This window comes from Trachurus trachurus (assembly GCF_905171665.1).
Source record: "Trachurus trachurus genome assembly, chromosome: 24".
NCBI lineage: Eukaryota > Metazoa > Chordata > Actinopteri > Carangiformes > Carangidae > Trachurus > Trachurus trachurus.
Window position 1 is genome coordinate 12,353,412 of NC_139910.1, and position 19,813 is coordinate 12,373,224.

General features: G+C 41.3%; 3 protein-coding genes across 4 annotated transcripts in view; 1 reads left to right on the forward strand and 2 right to left on the reverse strand.

The window, feature by feature from the left end:
• The window catches only part of dusp10 (dual specificity phosphatase 10), a 170,852-nt gene that overhangs the window by 69,464 nt on the left and 81,575 nt on the right, over positions 1–19,813 (forward strand). The window lies entirely within an intron of this gene.
• drc5 (dynein regulatory complex subunit 5) lies at positions 495–3,717 on the reverse strand (the record flags this gene model as incomplete). The annotated part of the gene is made up of 4 exons (XM_084000242.1): positions 495–693; positions 1,536–1,985; positions 2,660–3,228; positions 3,561–3,717. The coding sequence occupies 4 exons, from the start codon at positions 3,715–3,717 to the stop codon at positions 523–525; spliced, it is 1,347 nt and encodes a 448-aa protein (XP_083856368.1). The 3' UTR covers positions 495–522.
• On the reverse strand, positions 8,368–17,450 carry rnf8 (ring finger protein 8, E3 ubiquitin protein ligase). Of its 2 annotated transcripts, none has more exons than XM_084001265.1 (10): positions 17,217–17,450; positions 16,842–16,970; positions 14,172–14,620; positions 13,069–13,276; positions 12,458–12,520; positions 12,241–12,330; positions 12,040–12,147; positions 11,013–11,217; positions 10,840–10,875; positions 8,368–8,828 (listed from the first exon to the last, which is right to left on the reverse strand). In XM_084001265.1, exons 1-10 carry the CDS (start codon positions 17,337–17,339, stop codon positions 8,605–8,607), a joined length of 1,635 nt encoding a protein of 544 aa, XP_083857391.1. In that variant the 5' UTR covers positions 17,340–17,450; the 3' UTR covers positions 8,368–8,604. The 2 variants fall into 2 exon arrangements, with proteins under 2 accessions (XP_083857391.1, XP_083857392.1); XM_084001266.1 differs by having other exon boundaries at positions 8,602–8,828; positions 11,006–11,217.

The following is a 19,813-nucleotide window of genomic DNA, read 5'->3' on the forward strand; positions in this document are numbered from 1 at the left end:
ACGCAAGACTGTATGTATTCCAACACCACCACAACGTTGCCTTGATGTTACATAACGACTGAATACCAAATCTGTGTATCAAAATTGAAAAAAAGCTCCTCAATAAACTGAAATGCTCACTAACTTATGTGTCAGAAATTACTGTGATGCTACTCATTTTGCAAACTGGCTAAATGAATGGTCTAGGTTTTAATATATGATAAGCAGCTGACAGTATAATGAATAATATAATAATATAATTTTTCCCACGCAATTTGTTTTGAATTACCGGTATGCTCCACTACAGGGAGGAAAATAAAAACGTTTTCAAAGGATAAGTTTGGCAACATGATATATGACTATTACTGTCACTAAATGACATGAAAAGCTCAAAAACATGTTGAACCACATCTCAGGCTCCTAATACTTTCTTTAATTTGTTTACATTTAGTTATGAACTTTGGCTTACAGCACTTTTGAATACACAGGTCAAAGATCAATAACTAATTTGATTTGTATTACATAAAGAGAAGCTGTTGGATTCTACTTGGTTTTATTCCCTTTAGGTTGTTTCTTTTGCTCTAAACTGTGGTTGGTCCAAACCACCTGGTTGATGAAGGAAACGTTGTGCTCATCAACCTCGGTCAGGCGGATGTCGCATTCGGTTACGGTGGTGTTGTGAGACATGGCCTCCTCCAGAGCTTTACCTCCATCCTGCACACACATGCACGGGGAAGGGGGGGACAGAAAAAACAAAACAAATACGTTTTGGCACTGATGCGTGTCTATGTTGATCGCACCACAGGATGTTGTCTCCATGAGGTCTGAGAACAGTCCTGATAACCTTGTAAAATCCCCCTAAAGCAACTTCTGCTGTCTGGAGTGGCGCTTTCTCTCCAAACTGCTTATTGTGTCTTTGTTTATTGAGTGTCAACTGTGTTTTATTGTTATGTCTGAAACAGGCATTTCTATTTTTGTGGAGAGTGGATCAAGGTCAGAGATATTGATGGTACTGCACGTTGCATTTCTGCTTTGTGGGTGATTTTTAATCCTCCACAGTGTATTCCAGGCAGAGACACAGTATACAGTGAAACCTCCGACAGGAGAGAGCATGAGAAGGGGAAACTCAGACCTTCCTCTCATGGGAGAACAACACTTACTCAGCTTTCCATTATTGCATGTTTTCCACACATATCTATGAATAATTGAAAATCCTTGTACTTCAAAGCTTCTGTGTGGGTTTTCTTCACTGTGTTGTGTTTGTTGGGGCACTAGCATGCTTATTAAATGTCAGAAAATAGTAAAAATATCCATCACAATTTCCCAGGACCTACATTTTACACATTGAAATTTGCTTCTTCTGTGTGACCGGCGTGAGAGAAGAGTTGCTTTCCAATAGAACCACCCTAAGCTTAACATTATATTAACCCCGCAGTTGAAATGACCTAAGAACAATAATATTATTTTCCATTTTTCATCATGCCAGTAATTTGTGTTCAGTTGGGTCATAAGCACTGGGACATGTGCGACAAATTCATCATGACTGCCTTACTTACCTCACCCAGGCTGTTACAGGAAAGATTGAGGCTCTTCAGGGTTTTGTTTTCATACAGCGCTTTAGCCAGAGCGACTGCAGTCGGCGCCGTCAGCTCATTGGCGCCCAGATGCAGGTGACGCAGGGTGTTGTTGTTGAGCAGGGCCTTACCCATGGCCTGGCCTCCCTCATCTCTCAGACGGTTGAGACGCAGGTTGAGGGACAAAAGAGTGGAGTTCTTGGACAAGGCGTGAGCTATAGCTTTGGCCCCTGCGCCTCTAATATTATTATCGCACACGTTCAGGATCTCCAATGTGCTCCTGGTGAGCAGCTTGCCAATAGCTCTGGCTCCCCTGTCTCCGATCTGGTTGTGAGAAAAGTCAAGCTCCCTGAGGGATGGGTGGTCCAAAAGATATTTCACCAGCAGCCGGCACTTATCGTCCTCAACGTGGCTTTCATTGAGCCTCAGGATCTGTAGAGACAGTGTCATATGAGGATTAACAAGAATTTAACCATTAGGAGAAAATATAAGATGTTTTTAAGAGCTTTAGGTCTGAAGATAGCTGGTTGTGTATATCTGACACATTATGCTTCATATAATGTGAAATAAAGTAAGTCAATGAAAAGAAAATCAGTGCTGGGGATGATTTGGTAATCACCAGACTGATTGATTAACAAAATGAAATTTAAGTAGTAAAATACCAAACTTAACTTATATGGACTTTACTATGGGTTTCAGCTGTTAGTCGGACAAAACATGTTATTGGTTTATGTCACATCTGTAATGCATTTGCAATTACACACAATTAATAACAGTCATGACCAGATTAAACTACCAATATCAACTACAATAATAATGTGTAGTTTCCTTATTGTGCCAGGTTTTCATGCAGTAATAAAATCACGTGACAAAACTGCTGCATCAAAAAGTGACTTAGGCTCTGCTGTCTTTTCTTTGATGTAAATAGAGCACGCATTTAAGGTTGTGTCAACAACAATTTTCCTGTTTCACCATTTTAGGGATATTTCTGTAAATATTGCTTTTTCAGTCAAAGGAGCCGACTCCAGAGACTCCATACGTTACAAGGACACAAACCTACAAGAGGCACGATGCCATAGAACCACTGAATAGGAATTTATATTCACCTTCAAAGTTTTACAGGATTTAAGGGCCTTAGCGAGGTTCTCGCAATCTTTGCTGGTCATCTCAAACATCTTCCACTCAAAGTTCATACCACATTGCTTGACCCTGTACACCAAATGGAGTTCTTCCAGGTTCGTCAGCTGGTCGAGCAGGATGCCAAAGTTAAAGTGGTCGATAGGTTGTCCATCGTACTCGCTGTCACTTGCCAACTCTGAGCCATACTCCTCTTCCTCCTTCTGAGGCTCCTTGATAGGCGGCAACAGCTGGGAGATTTCCAGCCTCTTGATGTAGTCTGCACATAATGGGACCATCTGTAGGACCGCCTGCGGCTCTGTGACATCTGGAATAAAAAGCTCAATAGTGTTCTCCACGTGCCTCTCAAAGAACATCCGTTTCCAGCTGTGGCCATAATGCGAGACGTCACAAAGGTCCCACCGTTGCTCACAGCACCTCTTCCAGTAGACTCCATCGCTGATTAGGTGTGCCGTCAAACGCAGGGGCAGGGAGGGAGACAGTCTTTTCTGAATGAAGTCTCTTTGTTTGGCTGTGAGTTCTTCAAATATAGGCCTTACTGTAACAGGTATAAGATCCACAGTTAAGTACTGCTTATACAGTGTCTTGCAGAAGTATTCATACCACTTGAACTTTTCCCCATTGTGTCACCTTACAACCACAAACAACCACAAAGATCTTATGTATCATTTTCCTTCCAATTCACAATTATGTGCTACTTTGTATTGGTCTAACACACAAAATCCCAATGAAATACATTTAAGTTTGTGGTTATAACGTGACAAAATGCAGGAAAATTCAAGGGGTTTGAATACTTTTGTGAGGCACTCAGTGTACATGTGTGTAAAAGCCTGTAAAATAAGGCAGCTACTGTATAAACAAAAAACATACTCTCAAAGTTTGTCACAATGGATTGCAGGCACTGGTGTGATAGACAGGGCACTACAATCAGGGACCAGTCTGGATCTTCAGCAAAGATCCTCCTTGAAATGCTCTTGTCCTTGGAGGCCTTCACGTTGGAAGAGGGGGGATAAGGGACCTTGGACATTACTGCAGGGGTTGTTGTGTGGACTATTTTTTTTACAGCTCCTATGTTGAAAAGAAAGAAGAAAAAAGGACACATTGAAATACCAAAAATTAAGTATTTTGTCTCTTGTATCTATGATTCTGCAGCGTGTTTCAAGTCACAGTTAAAACATGTTGCATGTTTTGGTCAGCTGACGTTACCCGTTTCTGTCGTTATATCAAATATTGCTAATGCTAACAGTTAGACGCTCGCTTACCAGAGTAAATACTTAAATACTGGTTAAAAACACATAAACTTCGCTAAACAGTTAACATATAATATTTGTTTTATGCATTTATTTAGAAACGACACTGTTCATGTTCACGCTACCTGCGGTGCGTTGGTATGCTGCTCTGTACTTCTGCCGTCTCCATGGTGACAGAACGCTCTCTGTTTAGTTCAGGGCAGTGTGACTTCTGAGTGCTCACCGTTACCTTACAACAAATCGGTGTAGGTCGAGGATAAACCGGGATAAACATGCCGTGGCAGACATTTAGTACTGTTTTCTACCATGTTTGTAAATTCCTGAGTATTTGGAATACAGGAAACAAGAAACTGTGAATTTTTTCGTCAGAAATGCAAGTCGACAATAAAGTGACCTGGTTGGAAGCCAGGATTTCCTATGTTCATGGAACGCAGCTTCTTCTCTTGTCCTTTCAATGACCAGACACTTGATAACGTTGGTGAACAAAAACCTACATAAAGACCAAAGACCTGAATACTACTTTTACAAGTGATTTTTATCAGGACAAGCAGCATGCATTAGATCTAATGATTAACTGTGCCCAAATTTGAATGAGAACCTCTAAATGATCAGATCTATTCAATGATTACAGATCATTGCTAATGTTTCATTATTTGTTTATTAAGGCTGAAATAAAATAGAGAAGACAGGGGAAAACTACAAATTGAACATTATAATTGAACTGGAGAAAAAAAAAAGAGTGACATAAAAGGAGAACCTGGATATGCATGCACAGTGAGCGTGCTTCTAGGTGTGTGTGACAGCCTTGTTGCAGGAAGCTGTATGCTGGAGCGGCTGCACTGTTCACTATGATCATGCTGTGAGGACCATTTGGATTCTACAAAGCTGGCAGATGGACCACAGTCCATGGGCCTTCTGGATAAGAGCATGCTGGAGTGGATCCATCTATTTTACAACAACAAAGCACAACAAAGCAGGCGCAGAGCTACAGTATAGGAGGGAAGACTGGAAATACCACATTAAGAGAGACTGACTGATTGTGAATAACACAATAGTGTATAAGTAGTTTAAAATTAGCGATACATTAAACTACACATCACTGTTTGGATATGATAAAAGTCACAGTGTGCTTGAAAATCCTGAAATGGATAAGAGACCATATTGCATCATCAGCTGCAGTAGGAGGTTTATACTGTGTAGGTGGAGTGTATATATATATGTACACACTACACACACACATATATATATATTTCCTTGCATGCTGTGGCACTGGCACCACACAAGCCAAATTATACTGCGTGAATAGGTATATTGAAATGGTGCTCTGTAAAACCTTTCAAACATTTCAGTATTTGTGGGGTGGACGATGAAGTAGTTAAAAAATATGTATCTATAGACTTAAATGATATTCAAAGATATTTTCCTACTTGATAAATAAAGAATCAGATTATTCAGTTAAACAACATTTTGTGTTCAGGTTGTTTGCTTTGTGCAGCCACCAGATGTTCAGTTTATTATCAAATGAATAAAAGCATTCAGATCTGCACTGGAATCGGTTAATTTTCTGTGATCTTCTTTCTTTTTGGACTAATGGTTTTGGTTTTTCGTCGACAACGTAATAGCCTGGGTACAATTTTCACATGACCACTCACTCTGGATGCAGTCAGGTACATGATGCAGTAAAACTGACTCTTATGTCCACGTGGAGAGAGAGAGCGAGATGGCCGTTACTGACATCATGAGGTTGCTCCAGGAGTGGGATGGATGGAGGTTTGGGGCGGAGGAACGAAAGGCTCTAACTGTAGCCCCGAGGCCGTCCATCACTGTCATCCTCATGTAATACGGCCTGACAGACACACGCTTGCCTCGTACTCCGGCTTTAATGGACTGGCGTGACATCAGCCATCCACAGCACAGGAGGCGAACTCACTCTGTGAGCTGTTGCTCCAGTGCACTCTGGGATGAGTGTGATTCACGGTGTTGGTCGCTCCTGCAGCTGCAATGAACAAGAACGGTACAGGTTCACTGATCAGCTTGGCATGCCCCATTGTTTTGGCAGCAAGTGTTTGCATGACTCAGCCGTCAAGTATTATTCAGGACGAAACAAACGGCTCTTATGACACAGCAGAAAAGTCACAAGTCATCAGCTGTATTTTACCATAGCACCGTAGTTTCCTGAAATTTCCTATAAAGTGACTGATACTACAGTACATAATACTGGACTAAATGACTGAATGAAAAAAGTGAAGGTTTCTGGGAAAGAACGTGAAATTTTACATCAGTTACACAAAGAAGCCAGAATTGTAAACCCTACGTACTGAGATCTTGAGTCTAAAGTCATACAAGCCACAAAAATCTTAAAACATTTAAATCTTGAATAAAAAACTTTAGGTTTTGTTTATACTGCCAGGAATACAGCTCCAGTGCCATATATCTTCTGAACCTAAAAGAAGCCACTTTTAAATACTTCATTGTTGAAAATAAACTTTCCCATAAATGATAAATCCTTAGTTTCTCAAAAACTGTGACCTATTATGTTTACCTATGTAATCAATCAAAAGGAAATAAGGTGAATCAAGTCAAACACATCAGCCAACACATACACACTCATAAGCAGTACTTACTCATAGTCCCTCAGAGAGAACAGAAGGTGTCCAACTTCACTTTGCTTCATAAGGTGAATGGAGCAGCTCAGATATTTGTCACAGCAGAGGTTTGGACTTGTCATGGTCGGAGAAACGCAGGTGCTGCTAAAACCTTTGTAAGTTTTGTCATTCACACCTGTGTTTCTCCTGCTGTGATACGTTCACATGTCATCTTCTCGACAGCAACTTATAAACTCTTACTGCATCATCTGTCTGAGTGCAGTGTGGTTCATGTGGGTAAGAGTTGTGGTAGTCGGGTATTGAACACATGCAGTGATTATGCGAGTGGTGAGTCCTGTGGAGGAACCCTCACAAAGGCACAACCAGAGAGTTCGCACACACACACAAACACACACAGCTGCAGCACAAACACCGTCCATCTACGACAGGACAACTGTGTGTATTTCCTTCTGTCTCCGCTGCCATCAAACATCCATTTACTCCGAGCCCAAGGAGCCATTGCATTAGTTGCTATGCGACGCAGAGTGTCTGTAATTACGTAAAAGATGCAAGGATTCAACAAAATGCAGATTTGGTTTCCTAAATGGAAATCTATTTGTGAATGAGACCCCCCCCCCCCCTCCCTCTGGTTAAGTGGTGCCCTCTCTGTAATTTACATGAAACTTGAGGTTGTCGTGTAAACTGATTAAAAGTTCACTTTAAGGTCAAAGGCAAGTGGCCTTACGAACAATATTACAACACTTCACATGCTCACAGCTCGGCTTCTGCTTACTACTGAACTTGATGTGACCTAAGTTGGTCACAGCATCTCATGACGTGAAGTCATTCAGTTGTTTACGTAAGTCAGGACCAGCGAGAGCCGAGGTCAACGCTGGAGTGATGCCAGTGGGAGCGATTAGCGCTCTTTCTTTTTCTGCAGCCCTGGAGTCTTTCAGCAAAGTGCTACGGCCTGTGTGCCAGCCAGGCGACTCCCAGGTGGGCACGTGGATGAATGGAAAGCAGGGCATCGCTATAGAGAGCATAACACAACAAAGGAGAACAAAAAATGTTAAAGGGATAGTTCAACATTTTGGCAAACTGGCCCATTGCCATAATCCCTATAGTGTTAGGAGTAGGTTTGTTACCTTTAATTGTCGGTGCAAGCTATTTGCTGCTCAGAGCTAGGCTACGGAGGCTCATGGGATTTCTTGGTTTTTTACTCATCAAACTCATCAAATACACAATCCAACAACTCCAAAACGCTCTCATGGACAAGTCGTGACCTGCACATTCACCAGGCTACGAGATAATAACGGAACGTTACGAGACAGAGTTGTTTTCGAGGCAAATGCAGAGACTGATTGCCAAAAAACTGCCTAATATAACTCTGTCTCGGAACGTTCTGCTATTATCTCATAGTGTGGTTAATGTGCAAGTCACAACTTGTCCACGAGAGCGTTTTAGAGTTGTTGGATTGTGTATTTGATGAGGCAAACCAAGAAATCCCATTAGCCTCCGTAGCGTAGCTCTGAGCAGCTCGCAGCTCTGCTCCGCCGTTCTAAAAATAGCTTGCACCGACAATTGTGGCAATGGGCCAATTTGCCAAAATGCTGAAAGGTTAAAGGGATACTTTAACCTTTGTGGTGATGCAGAGGGATTGGCCATTATCTTTCTTCTTCTTTCAACAAAGTTGTTAAAAACAGATTATTCACACTGGTAGCTTTGGCTAATGTTATTTGAGCCATGTGCAGCACATACTCTACTCTAAACACAATGAATCAATGCTTGTATAAAGTTAATGTGTGCGTCAAACACACAGACGAGAGATGGTTATGAAAATGCATAGCCATAAACTTTATTCCTTTCATTGAAAATTAAAGAGAAGGAGCAACTGATCATTTTACAAAAAGAAAAGAAAGAAAGAAAGAGAAAGTTGGCTAAATCTGTTCAGAGTCGAGATGAGCCAAATTTTTTACGTACTATCTTAAAGGTCCCAGGGCCGTTGCAGGGGAAAATGCAAACATCAACACCAAAAAATTCAGTTCATTTCATGTTCTAGCCCACGGGAGAAAAACAGGGCTAATCCTCAAACTCATCTACGCTTTCATCAGACGAGCCGCTGTAGGAGGGGCTGGAGCCCAGGTGGATGCTACTGTCTGTATCCACGGAGACGACGGAGCTCAGGCTGCTGTCGATGGACACCATGCTGTCATCGCTGTCGCTGCTCCTGCTGCTGTTGTCGCTGTCGCTGCTCCTGCTGCTGTCGTCGTCGTGGATCACCATCACCTCTGCAGACTGGGCTGCTGGGAAACGCATTAGAGACTAAATGAGTTTCTAGTTTCTCTTTGTAAAACACTAGAAAAAAGCTGCTGCAACCTCCCTCTGAGCCACTTAAAGTTACATGACAAAAAAAAACAGGTGAACATTATGCTGAGATTTATTATTGATTCAAAATCCCATGAAGAGAAACTAACAACTCTTGTAAATTTTTGACTTTCCTGCCTTATTTGTGGTTTCTCAGCCCCAAAAAGCAACATCTGACCTCTATAAAGACAAATGTTTCATAAAAAGGTCACAAATATGTTGTTTCAATTTTCAAAGAGGAGACATTTAATTGTGCTGTTGATCACTGTGGTTTCCAGAAAGCATTACTCCCAAGTGTGCATTTCTGGACAACAATAAAGCTTTATGTTGCAGACGAAGCTTGTTGGCACAGTTTCTTTTCATAGAAATCCAAAGATATGTAACAAATCCAGCCTGTAAAACTAAGCCTTGATCACCGACACACTTTTAGAGCACTCTGGAAGTTTCCAGAGTATGAAGGCAGGTTTTAACAAAAACAAGTTTGTGTCATATTTTGAGTCAGGTGACAAATTTAGACAAAAAGGCTTCTCAAATACTCCATGTTTTCACTGTTATTCATTGTTGTTTGTATTTTAATCTTCCTTTTCCTCCAGCTGATTAACTATAAACTATACAACAAGTGTCTCTCTGTGCCTTTTAAAGAACTGATCACAGAGGCACTATCATCTGCTTATTTGGGAAACGGATGCTAATTTGCCTGATCTTCACACTCACAGTTTTTCAGTGCTACACAGTTTTCTAAATCTGTTAATGTGAGATCTAATTTTATTTTCTAGAAACAAAAAGACAGAAATAGGCCTCTCTGTGCTGCCACCTTGTGTTTGCACGTTTTGTTTTGTTTCCACTCAGCGGGACCACCCATCATCCTTCATCCGCTTACGCCACCAACGAGCATTTATCAAAACCTGTGCTGTTCTCTGACAAGAGTGTGCAAGTGTAATTACTCTTTAAGCACCTGGAAAAACCACATTTGTTTCACAGTGTGAGCAGCTTCACCACACACAGACACACACACACACACACACACACAGAGGGTTGTGTGCTTGGTTGCGCTCAGGGACACTTCAGCAGTCACAGCCGAGGACGAGGGGAACATTAATCACACACACGTCAGAGCTCTCCAGTCATTTCAGTTGATGAATGTGACATTGCACACTACTGGATGTAAGTTATATAGTCGTCATATATTAATTCTACAGAGTGTGCATGAGTGTGATCCTGACTGGAGGTCGTATATCACCGTCACATGCTCTATGTATGTTCTGTGCAGGTGAAATCTGAGACAGGGTTCAACACAGTGGACAAAAGATGAGCAAGAAAACTCATAGGAAATATAATCTAACTGCTGCAGGTGTGAAGGTGGAGGGAAAAAAATCACATGAAGGAAATTTGCTGTGTATCGTGACAACAGGGCGACGCCTACGTGTCAACATGTTTAGATACGGATTCTAAGATCATAAATCTTTTTTATCTTCATATTTTTGGGCTTTTTTAAAAAACATTTCTCTTTTCACGTGCTTATAGCTGAGCTCTTTTTAAGAACTTTAAACTTTATCTGTTTTCTTTTATTTTACTTTTATTTGCTCTTGCTTTTAATTCTGTTTTTATTCTGTTTTATGCTTCTCTTTTTTTTTTTATGTTTTGTCTTTATGTAAAGCACACTGAGTTGCCTTGGTATGAAATGCGCTATATAAATAAAGATGTCTTGCCTTTTTTGCCTTTAATTGATAGAATGGTCAAGAGAGACAGCAAATGGGGAGGCAGAGAGAGGGGGAATGACATGCAGCAAAGGGCCACCAGGGTCGGGATTCGATCCAGGACCGACTGCAGCGAGGACTATAGCTTCCATGAATATATATATATTTTTTTTAAACTGAGACAGTTTCATCTGCAGCTGTGACATGAAATAACGAGAAGTAATGTGTGACAACCCCAGAGAATGCCACTCACCTGATTTGATGACATCACGGTCGTTGACTTGTTGCCCTGAAATGAGGAAAACGTATTTTGAGTATTTTGCGATAAACATATTTTATTCTGTAACTGGGAAAGTAAAATAAAAAATAAACTAAAATACCAGTAGTCTGGGTAAGTTACTAGTGACCTGATGACGCACCTCTCACCTTTCCTCTCAGTGACGAGGGTCTGGCGCCTCGTCTTCATGTCCAGGCTCAGGTTCTCCACCATGCTGTCGATGCAGTTGTCCAGGGCCAGGCAGCGCGTCTGGGACTGGATGGACTGTCGGCAGATGGGACACTCGTTCTTCTTTTTGCGCCACTGCTTGATGCAGAAGCAGCAGAAGCTGTGAGCGCAGTTCAGGATGACGGCCTGCAAGAGGACGGAGGATGAAGAACAGGATCATACGTCACATCACGTCACGACTAAAGCCTGGTACTAGGGATGCACATGTTTAACCGTTTAACCGTTTAACCGTTAACAGATAACAAGAACTTTGACCGATTAATACTATCGGTTATTTTTTTATTATTATTAGGTCCTTATGTCGTCAACTCACGGGGGCGTGTCGACACGTGCAGAGTTCACGTGCCTTCAGTCATATTTCGCAGCAAAAAGTTAACACAGGAGAGCTGACAGTATGTGCAGCAGCCCCCTTGAAGGAAGATCAGACAATAAATGTAGCTACACAGACATAGATGTGCATCACCTGTAACTACGGCGCTGAAGGAAAAAAAAAAAGAAGAGGACATCGCTGCTCTCTAGCCTGTTCACCTGCAGCTCTCCTGCAGCTGTCAGAGGAGCTCTGCTGTTCTCTCTTCAACCTGGTGTTTGGCTGCACTTTGTATAAAAACAGTTCTACATTGGACAATCTGAGCACGATCAGCTGAGACAGAGCACAGTGGATGTGACATGTGACAAATTAGAGCGATCTTTCTTTGGCCGTGCACTGCCAGAGTCTTAATCTTATCGGATAACGGTTAATAATCGGTTATTGGTCAGAAAAAAAATTCACAATGTGCATCCCTACCTGGTACACACGTGAAGATTTTCTAAATCTAAAAACAGACTTTTTATCTGAGAGAGACCCCACACCAAAAATCTGCCAGATTATCTTTATGTGTGTACCAGGCGTAAGAAAAACTGAGCAACGACAGGCTGGGAAAAAAAAAAAATGTGTTCAATCAGTTCTACCTCGATGAAGAGCTCAGAACAGATGATGCACTGGAGCTCGTTCTCCAGAACCTCAGTCACTTGTGTAACCACTTCCTCTTTCTGGGCCCTCGCCTTTTCTTTCTCCTCCTGCAAAAAGAAATCACATAAATTAATTACGTTCCTCTGATGCCATCCTCCTGACCTGTGTAAGATCCCAAGCTCACATGGATATTGTCATACCTTTGTCACTTCTAGCTCTTTGTTTTTGGCCAGGAGAACTTCTTCAAAGCCTTGTCGGGAAAGGGCAAGTTCACCTAGAACTTTCTTTTGCTGAGGATAATGTCATCAGAGAAAAATATAAAATGCAGTTCATTTTAACATTTAAAAAACAAAAGCAACATGTTTTTACACTATAAATGTTCTGTTTGGTTAAATGATCCAGATCTGTGCTACACACCTCCTGCAGGGCGTCATCCAGCTGTTTTTTCAAAAGCTCCTCTTGCTGCTGTGTTTTCTCGGCCTAAACACATGAAAATTTACAGTGTAAATAAAAAAGGAAGTATTTTGTGTCTAGCAATTGTTCATGCGAAAAATGCTCTCTCACAGATTATATACCACATACTTCCAGCTGAGCACATAATGTACCAGAACTTTTTTTTTTTTCCTAACTCACACCACAAACAGAACAGAAATTTACAAGGGAAAAGGGAAAGTGTTATTGTTCACACACACAGCCTTCCTCGTAAATGTTGCACAACACTCCTGTGGAGGAAGTCTGACATTCACAAACGTCTGCAAATTTCTGGGTATTTGTTTCAAAAACCTGTTTCTGTAAATGTTCGGTCACGATGCGCACGAGGACAAGGAGTAAACAAAAAATGTGTAAGCTCATGGTGACTGGTAAATAAAAGCTATTTGAAATTTTGAATGACAAATCAACATTAAAGAAGGTTTAAAACTGTTAAGAGGATTCATTCTCCGAAAAATCATCTTCATTATTTGATCCATCAATTGTGGAAGTCGACACATGTTCTACGCGTAAAGAGAGCTGCTGAAAAAATGTCCCACCTCCAGTTGCCTCTTGGTTTCGCTGAAGGACTTCTCCAGCTTCTCCATGCGGTGCATTTTGGCCCGGAGCGTCTCCAGCTGGCCCTGCAGCTCCCTGACCTGCTCCTCTCGGAGGGGGTCGGCCTGCTGGGGCTGCACCTCCAGACAGGCCACCTGCCTCTGGGTGTCGTCCACCCGCTCCCTCAGCAACAAAATGTTCTGACTGTACCTGCAGAAACACACACGAGAGGTAAAAAAAACAAAACAATGAAAACTAAAGTCTTAGCATCTTAACTCACTGATGGAGAATAGAGAAGAACAGCATGGACCTGTGCTTTTCCAGTAATCAATAATTCACTAAGTAGTCATCATTTTCTTGTTGCATACAGTGAAAGCATGGAGACACATCATCTGCTGCCATTACCTTATTTGGGACTGAGACATAGAGTTTAAAGTCCTTTACTTGGTTTGTACACTATGACAGAAAATGAATCATCAACTATTTTGTTAAAAGGAAACTATGCAAGTCCAGTTGTTTTCCTCTGCTTTGCTAACCCTCCTCCTGGCCATGTGCATTTGTTTTCAACGAAGCCGGCGAGAAATCAATCCATGGAGCGGTGGATAACGTTATTTATCATTTATGTGTTACGATGTGTGGAAGGCAGAGAGCCTCCGTTCACACCGTAACGAGAAACAAGTCATTTATTCAACCATCATAATTACTCCGAAGCTGTAGCATAGTTCCTCTATAAGACATTCATACTTTAAGTTGTTCATCAAGAAAAATGCAAAAGTATTAACAAGTTACATCTTCAAAACTGACTATTGGTGATTATATACACATTAAATTATATTCATTTTATACAGGTAATCTGAGGGTGTCATCTTTAGATACATAAATTCTACTTTATAGAAAATAAAATCTAAAGTTCTAGGATGACCTGGGATTCAGATAGATGGAAAACTAATTAGAGAATGTATATATAACAGGAACTGTGGCAAATATGGCTGAACCATCTTTGGGATTTTCTATAAGCTATTTGCCAAAGATTTATCATTGGAACTGACGCTCAACTCTGTGACTCAACTGCAATAACAAATGAAAGGCAGCAGCTGGGGCTTACATCTGCAAGTTGTCCATGTCACAGGGATTGCTGGAGCCACTGCAGGGCCAGTCTATTTCCTGGACTTGTCTGCTGGCCCCAGTTTCCTCCGACTGGGTGTGACTGAGCCTCTGCTGGCATTTCGCTTGAGAAAGAGGGCAGGGCTTCGCAGTTGACTTGTCTGCCGAGGAGCAGCGGTAGAGCTTGGGCTTCGAGGTGGACGGCTCAACCTCTTCCACAGACAACTTCCTCTTGGACTTCTTGGAAACGTGGGCTGCTTTGGCGCCGTCCCTGTGTCCCTTTGTGAGAAAGAGTTTAATGTCTTTGAGTGGCCGCTGGACGACAATGTAGTCAAACTCCACTTTGGTTCCAATAACGGGAACGCCAAGTCGTACGGAGTCTCCAAGCCTGAGCTGATGGGCTTCTTCAGGAGGAATACGGTTTCCATTCACCCAGACACCGTTGAGACTCTGAGAAAGAAAACCACACAGTGTTTATCAGAATAAAACTGATTCTGTTCAAGATATTAAATTCTTCATATTGATCCCAATCTAATTTCAAGATTAAGTTTGAATGCACGTGCATGTTCAAACTTCATGGAAGCATTTGTAGTTTTTCGAGTCATGCAGTTTGATTTTATACTCAGATTGTAGATATCAAGCCCGATGATCAGTGATTATCAATCTGTCTTTCAGTGTGTGACTTGGTGACAGCAGATTAATGTGGAATTTAACGGCTTTGGATGAAAAATGCATCATGCTGTGATTAGGGATGTATATCGTTAGGATTTTATCGATACCGATACCCATACCGATACTCCTTATCTGTACTGATACTTATCGATACTCTTATCGATACTACAACATGTAATTTAGTGTAAAAAATAATGATGTTAAAAGATTCAACCTTTTTTTTATTTATTTTTTTTTATTAGGGGGGCAGCAACCAGCATAAAATATTGACAGCAGAGAGGAACACCTCCTTTAAACCCTGAGCAAGTCAACAGTTAACCTGCAGAAGCTGCAGTTAATCTGACATCATGATAAAATAGGATCTCCTATGGATCTTGATGAATATTTAGCTTTTTTACTCTTAAAGTTGTATTGCTCTGACTCACAGCTCACATCAGCTCAGGTGATCTGCAGGTTGTTTTCACTTCATTGCTACGACGCTGCGCCCCGTGTGTGCGTGTGTGTCTGTGTACAGCGCTGACACACACACACACACACACACACACACACACACACACACACACACACACACACACACACACACACACACACACACACACACACACACACACACACACACACACACACACACACACGCTGCATCCACAGCAGCCGGTCCATGTTCTTTACGCCGTAGACCAGTCAATTTATGAGACGTGTTACCGCAGAATAAACGACACAAGCAGCTCAGTGTTTCCACAGTCGGAGTTTTCTCCTCCTTTCTTACCGGAGTGACACCAGGTCACTCTGACACTCTGCTCCTCAACAGCAGCAACATGAAGCTGCTGGAGCCTCCTCTGTCTCCTCACTGACCTGCTGCTCTACTGGACACTCCCTCCGCCTCCGACATGAATTAAAGTACTTTGCTGGGTCTCGGTGCGAGGCTTCAAACACATGACGACCCGACACAGGCGAACGGACCGGGCCGGACTCGTTCGCTCCACACGCACCAGGCCGTGTGTCGGCGCTGCGGCGCGGCGGCGCGGAGAGACGCTGCTGAGACTCGCCGCGACTCGCCCGGTCCAAGTGCTGATTAGAGCGGCAGGGATCAGCTGCGGTGACCGCCGTGTAGCGGTTCTGTTGCGCTGACGGACCGGTGGAAATTGGGGGGTGACAAGCTGCTGTGGCGGCAGTGTCATTATTACGTGACGCTTAGGGAGACGTTCAAAAAGTACCGATAAGAGTACCGTTAGTCCAGAATCTTAACGGTACTCTGGTACCGACGCAATTATGGACCGGTACCAAAAAGTACCGGTCCACGGTATACATCCCTAGCTGTGATTAATGATTAGCGCTAATCATTAATCACAGCATGATGCATTTTTCATCCAAATACCGTTAAATTCCACTTTAATCTGCTGTCACCGTGATAATTTCATGAGTGAAACTTTGCCTGTGTATATTGGATGCTGAATGTATCTAATAAGAGGTTTCAGACTAAAACAGAGCACATCTGGCATTTAGTAAATAATTTACTGGTAAACGGGAGGATTTGGAACAAAAATAGGGAAAACAAACAAATTCCCAGAAAGGTCAAGGCCCACATAGTTTATAGATGATGAAGATACAATGAATGTGGATCAACTTCTTAAGATGTTGACTTTTAAACTTATCTTTTGAACCTCTTGGAGAACTGACACTGCTGTCAGATCCAAGTTTTGCTGTTACATTTAACTTGTTTTCAAATATTTGCACTTTAATACCAAGACAGAGGGAATTTCCTCTGTTGACAGCAATCAGAAACATTCAAGAAAACAAGACCTCTGTGACAAGAGGATTAACCAATCAAATGTACATTAATTGATAACCATTTGATAATTGTGCAAATATTATTTTAAAACCCCCCAAATATTTGTTATTTATTTAAAGTTTGATCATTTTCTTTACTAAAACTGCAGCTTGAAACTTATTTTATGGACAAAATGGCTGACTGCTTAAGAAACAAAACAAAAAAAACAACCTTCTTGTCTGTCACCGTCCACTGTCCGTCCTCCCTCTGCTTGAAAGTACAGTGCAGCCTGGAGATCATGAGAGGACAGGTCGGAGACAGCAGCTGGTAGGTCACATCCACACCACGTCCGATGGAGATCTGCACAGTTACACACAAACATGACAAACAGCTAGTTAGCCTCCCACTGATCATCTCTTACCTACTCATTAAAACAAGAGGGGAGCGATGAGTTACAGAAAACTTTTTTTAAATAATAAAAAGGTTGAACACATATGAGGAATATACGTAAATTGAAATGTGAATATATCGTGAACCCGAGTAAGGGTTAAAGTTAATGCGAGGTAAAAGCTAGGCTAGTTAGCAGCTAGCGTTAGCACACAGCACCTCAGTGTTTTCCAGCAGCCGCAGCCAGTCTGAGTTTCTACCGACTCTCATCAAACATAAAACCTCCGAGTCTGAACTTTCATCGTCCTCGGTCACAGAAGAGTCTGTCGCCACACTCTCCATCTTTATCTCATTCTGTCAGCGGCTTAAAAAGCCTTCAAACACGGCGCTTGGTGTGTTGTTTCAGACCTCGGAGCCATGGCTAACGTTTCACTACTATTAGCAACAAGCTAGTAGGCGCTGACAGGAGGCTAAACCGGAAGGAACCTTTCAAAATAAAGGCGTTACACGTCATTTACTGTCACATGTAAACACCAAACACAAATACATTCAATGATCTATCTACATTATACTTGATTTTGACTGTACAAACATGACCTTATATTATCAATGACTGATAAGGAGCTACTGAGTTTTCATCCGTTTTATGACGTGGGTTTTATGGCATGGGTATGTTTATGGTTTTATATCCAAATATTACACTCCATGAATGTTTTTTTAAAACCCCACATACTTTCTTCTATTACTGGCCTTATTTTACTGTTTGATACTACTTTTAATGCGAGATTTCTATTTATTGGGACTTCATCATAATGTTCTCCTCCTATAAAGCACTTTGAGTTGCATTCATTTTTTTTTTATAAAAGGTGCTTTTTAATTGAAGTTCAGGCTTTTGTAAAGACACAGCATACTTATCAAGTCTTTCCATAAAATACATAATTAGAGTAGTGTTGTAGACAGTGCTATTCGACGTAATTGCCGACACAATATTATCATTTCATTCATAACATTGATTTGTTAAATTAAAAGATTATTTTCATCATCTGCAAACACATTAGTAAACCAATTAGGTCTAGACCAAATATTGATATAGTTAGAAGAGAAGAGAAGAGAAGAGAAGAGAAGAGAAGAGAAGAGAAGAGAAGAGAAGAGAAAATACTTTATTAATTCCTAGGAGGGGAATTCAGATCGTCCATGCAGCTTACATAACAGTGATATGATATAAATGATATGAAATGATATAAAGGTAAACATGTAAAACCTAACAAAAGGAATTGTGCATTTTGATGGCAGTGGGAATGAAGGATTTCCTGAATCTTTCTGTTCTGCAGGTCAGGGAGATGAGCCTGTTACTGCGGCTGCTCCACTGACCTGTGAGAGTCAGAGTTATCAATTAATGGTAATTTCTATTAGGCCTATTAATTAATCCGCCAATCATTTTCTCAGTTAAAAAAAAAAAGTGGAGGGAAAGGGAATTTCCAGTGCTTAGAGTCCAGAGTCCTTATTAGAGTTGTTTACTATTTGTCTGGCAGCTCATCTATCATGAGGTAAATGATCCCAGTTGTTCAGGATGGACTCTTGAACATCTTCAGTTTACATCTCTCCACCACATCCCCCAGTGAATCCATCAGGGAAACGAGACCGAACTCTCCTGATATTATTTAAAGGGCATCAGGATGTTTAGTCTGTGTCCTAGCAACGACTTCATGGAGAACTTCACATGAAACTTCAGCAGTTGCCATGGATGGGATGTACACAAGTGTTGTTATGATATGAAAACATGCCAACTTCATCTCCAGCTCATCACTCTTGTTGGGCAGAGAGTTGATATTTCCCATGATGACTGACAGCAGAGAGGACCTACAGTAGGCTACATCTCCACTTCTAGGCCTTTGACCTTTGCACTATCAGTACGACGACCACGAAAACAGCTGTAACAGGGTGGCATCCTCCAGACCTGCTGCGTTTTCAATTAAATAGCCTAAGTTTGCCCTCCTCTCCACACAGAAGTAGCTATCCATCAGTCATTGACAAAATAGAAACAAAAACATAGCCTATAAAACCACAACAAAAATAAAGCAAAGGTGGAGTAAAAAACTCAAAGTTACCACCAGACTTTGCTGCTGCCAGCATGTTCATTGATGAAAAACATAAATGTTACTTGGCCTAATAAATTACCAAAAAATGTTTATCTACTAATCAATTAACTGACTAATCTCTAGATTTACTGTTTGGTTTATGAAATCAGTGAAAAAAAAGCACAATTTTCTTGCAGGAGCATGTCTTCAAATAACCCTTTTCCAGTGTAAACTTTGATTTTACACTTTAGTGTGTAAAATGACGGTAAAACACGTAGTGACATCTAGCATTCCGATTCTATTATTTATCTATTAAATAATTTTATTGTTGAACGTGAAACTCTTGAAATGTGCTCTCTGGTTGGCTGCATTTTCCATTCCTTACCAACATGGCAGCGCAAGATGGTGACACTCTCTAAGCAAGACCCTTGCTATAGGCCTGTGTATATATAAAAGAAGAATTATAAGGCCCCGAAAACCAACAGATGATAGCGATTATACTCTATATACAAATATATTCAATGAGATTTTCCCAATAAACCTTGACAAATATTACACACTGGTCCTTTAACTCTCTAGATATTTACTGTTTGGTTTATGAAATCAGTGAAAACAATCACACTTTAAACACTTTTTTTTTCCACTTTAAAATAACATTAGACCATAGGCCTACAGTCCATGCATAACAGGGGAAAAAAGCAACAAACACAACTGTGAAGCTGCTGCAAGGTGATATCA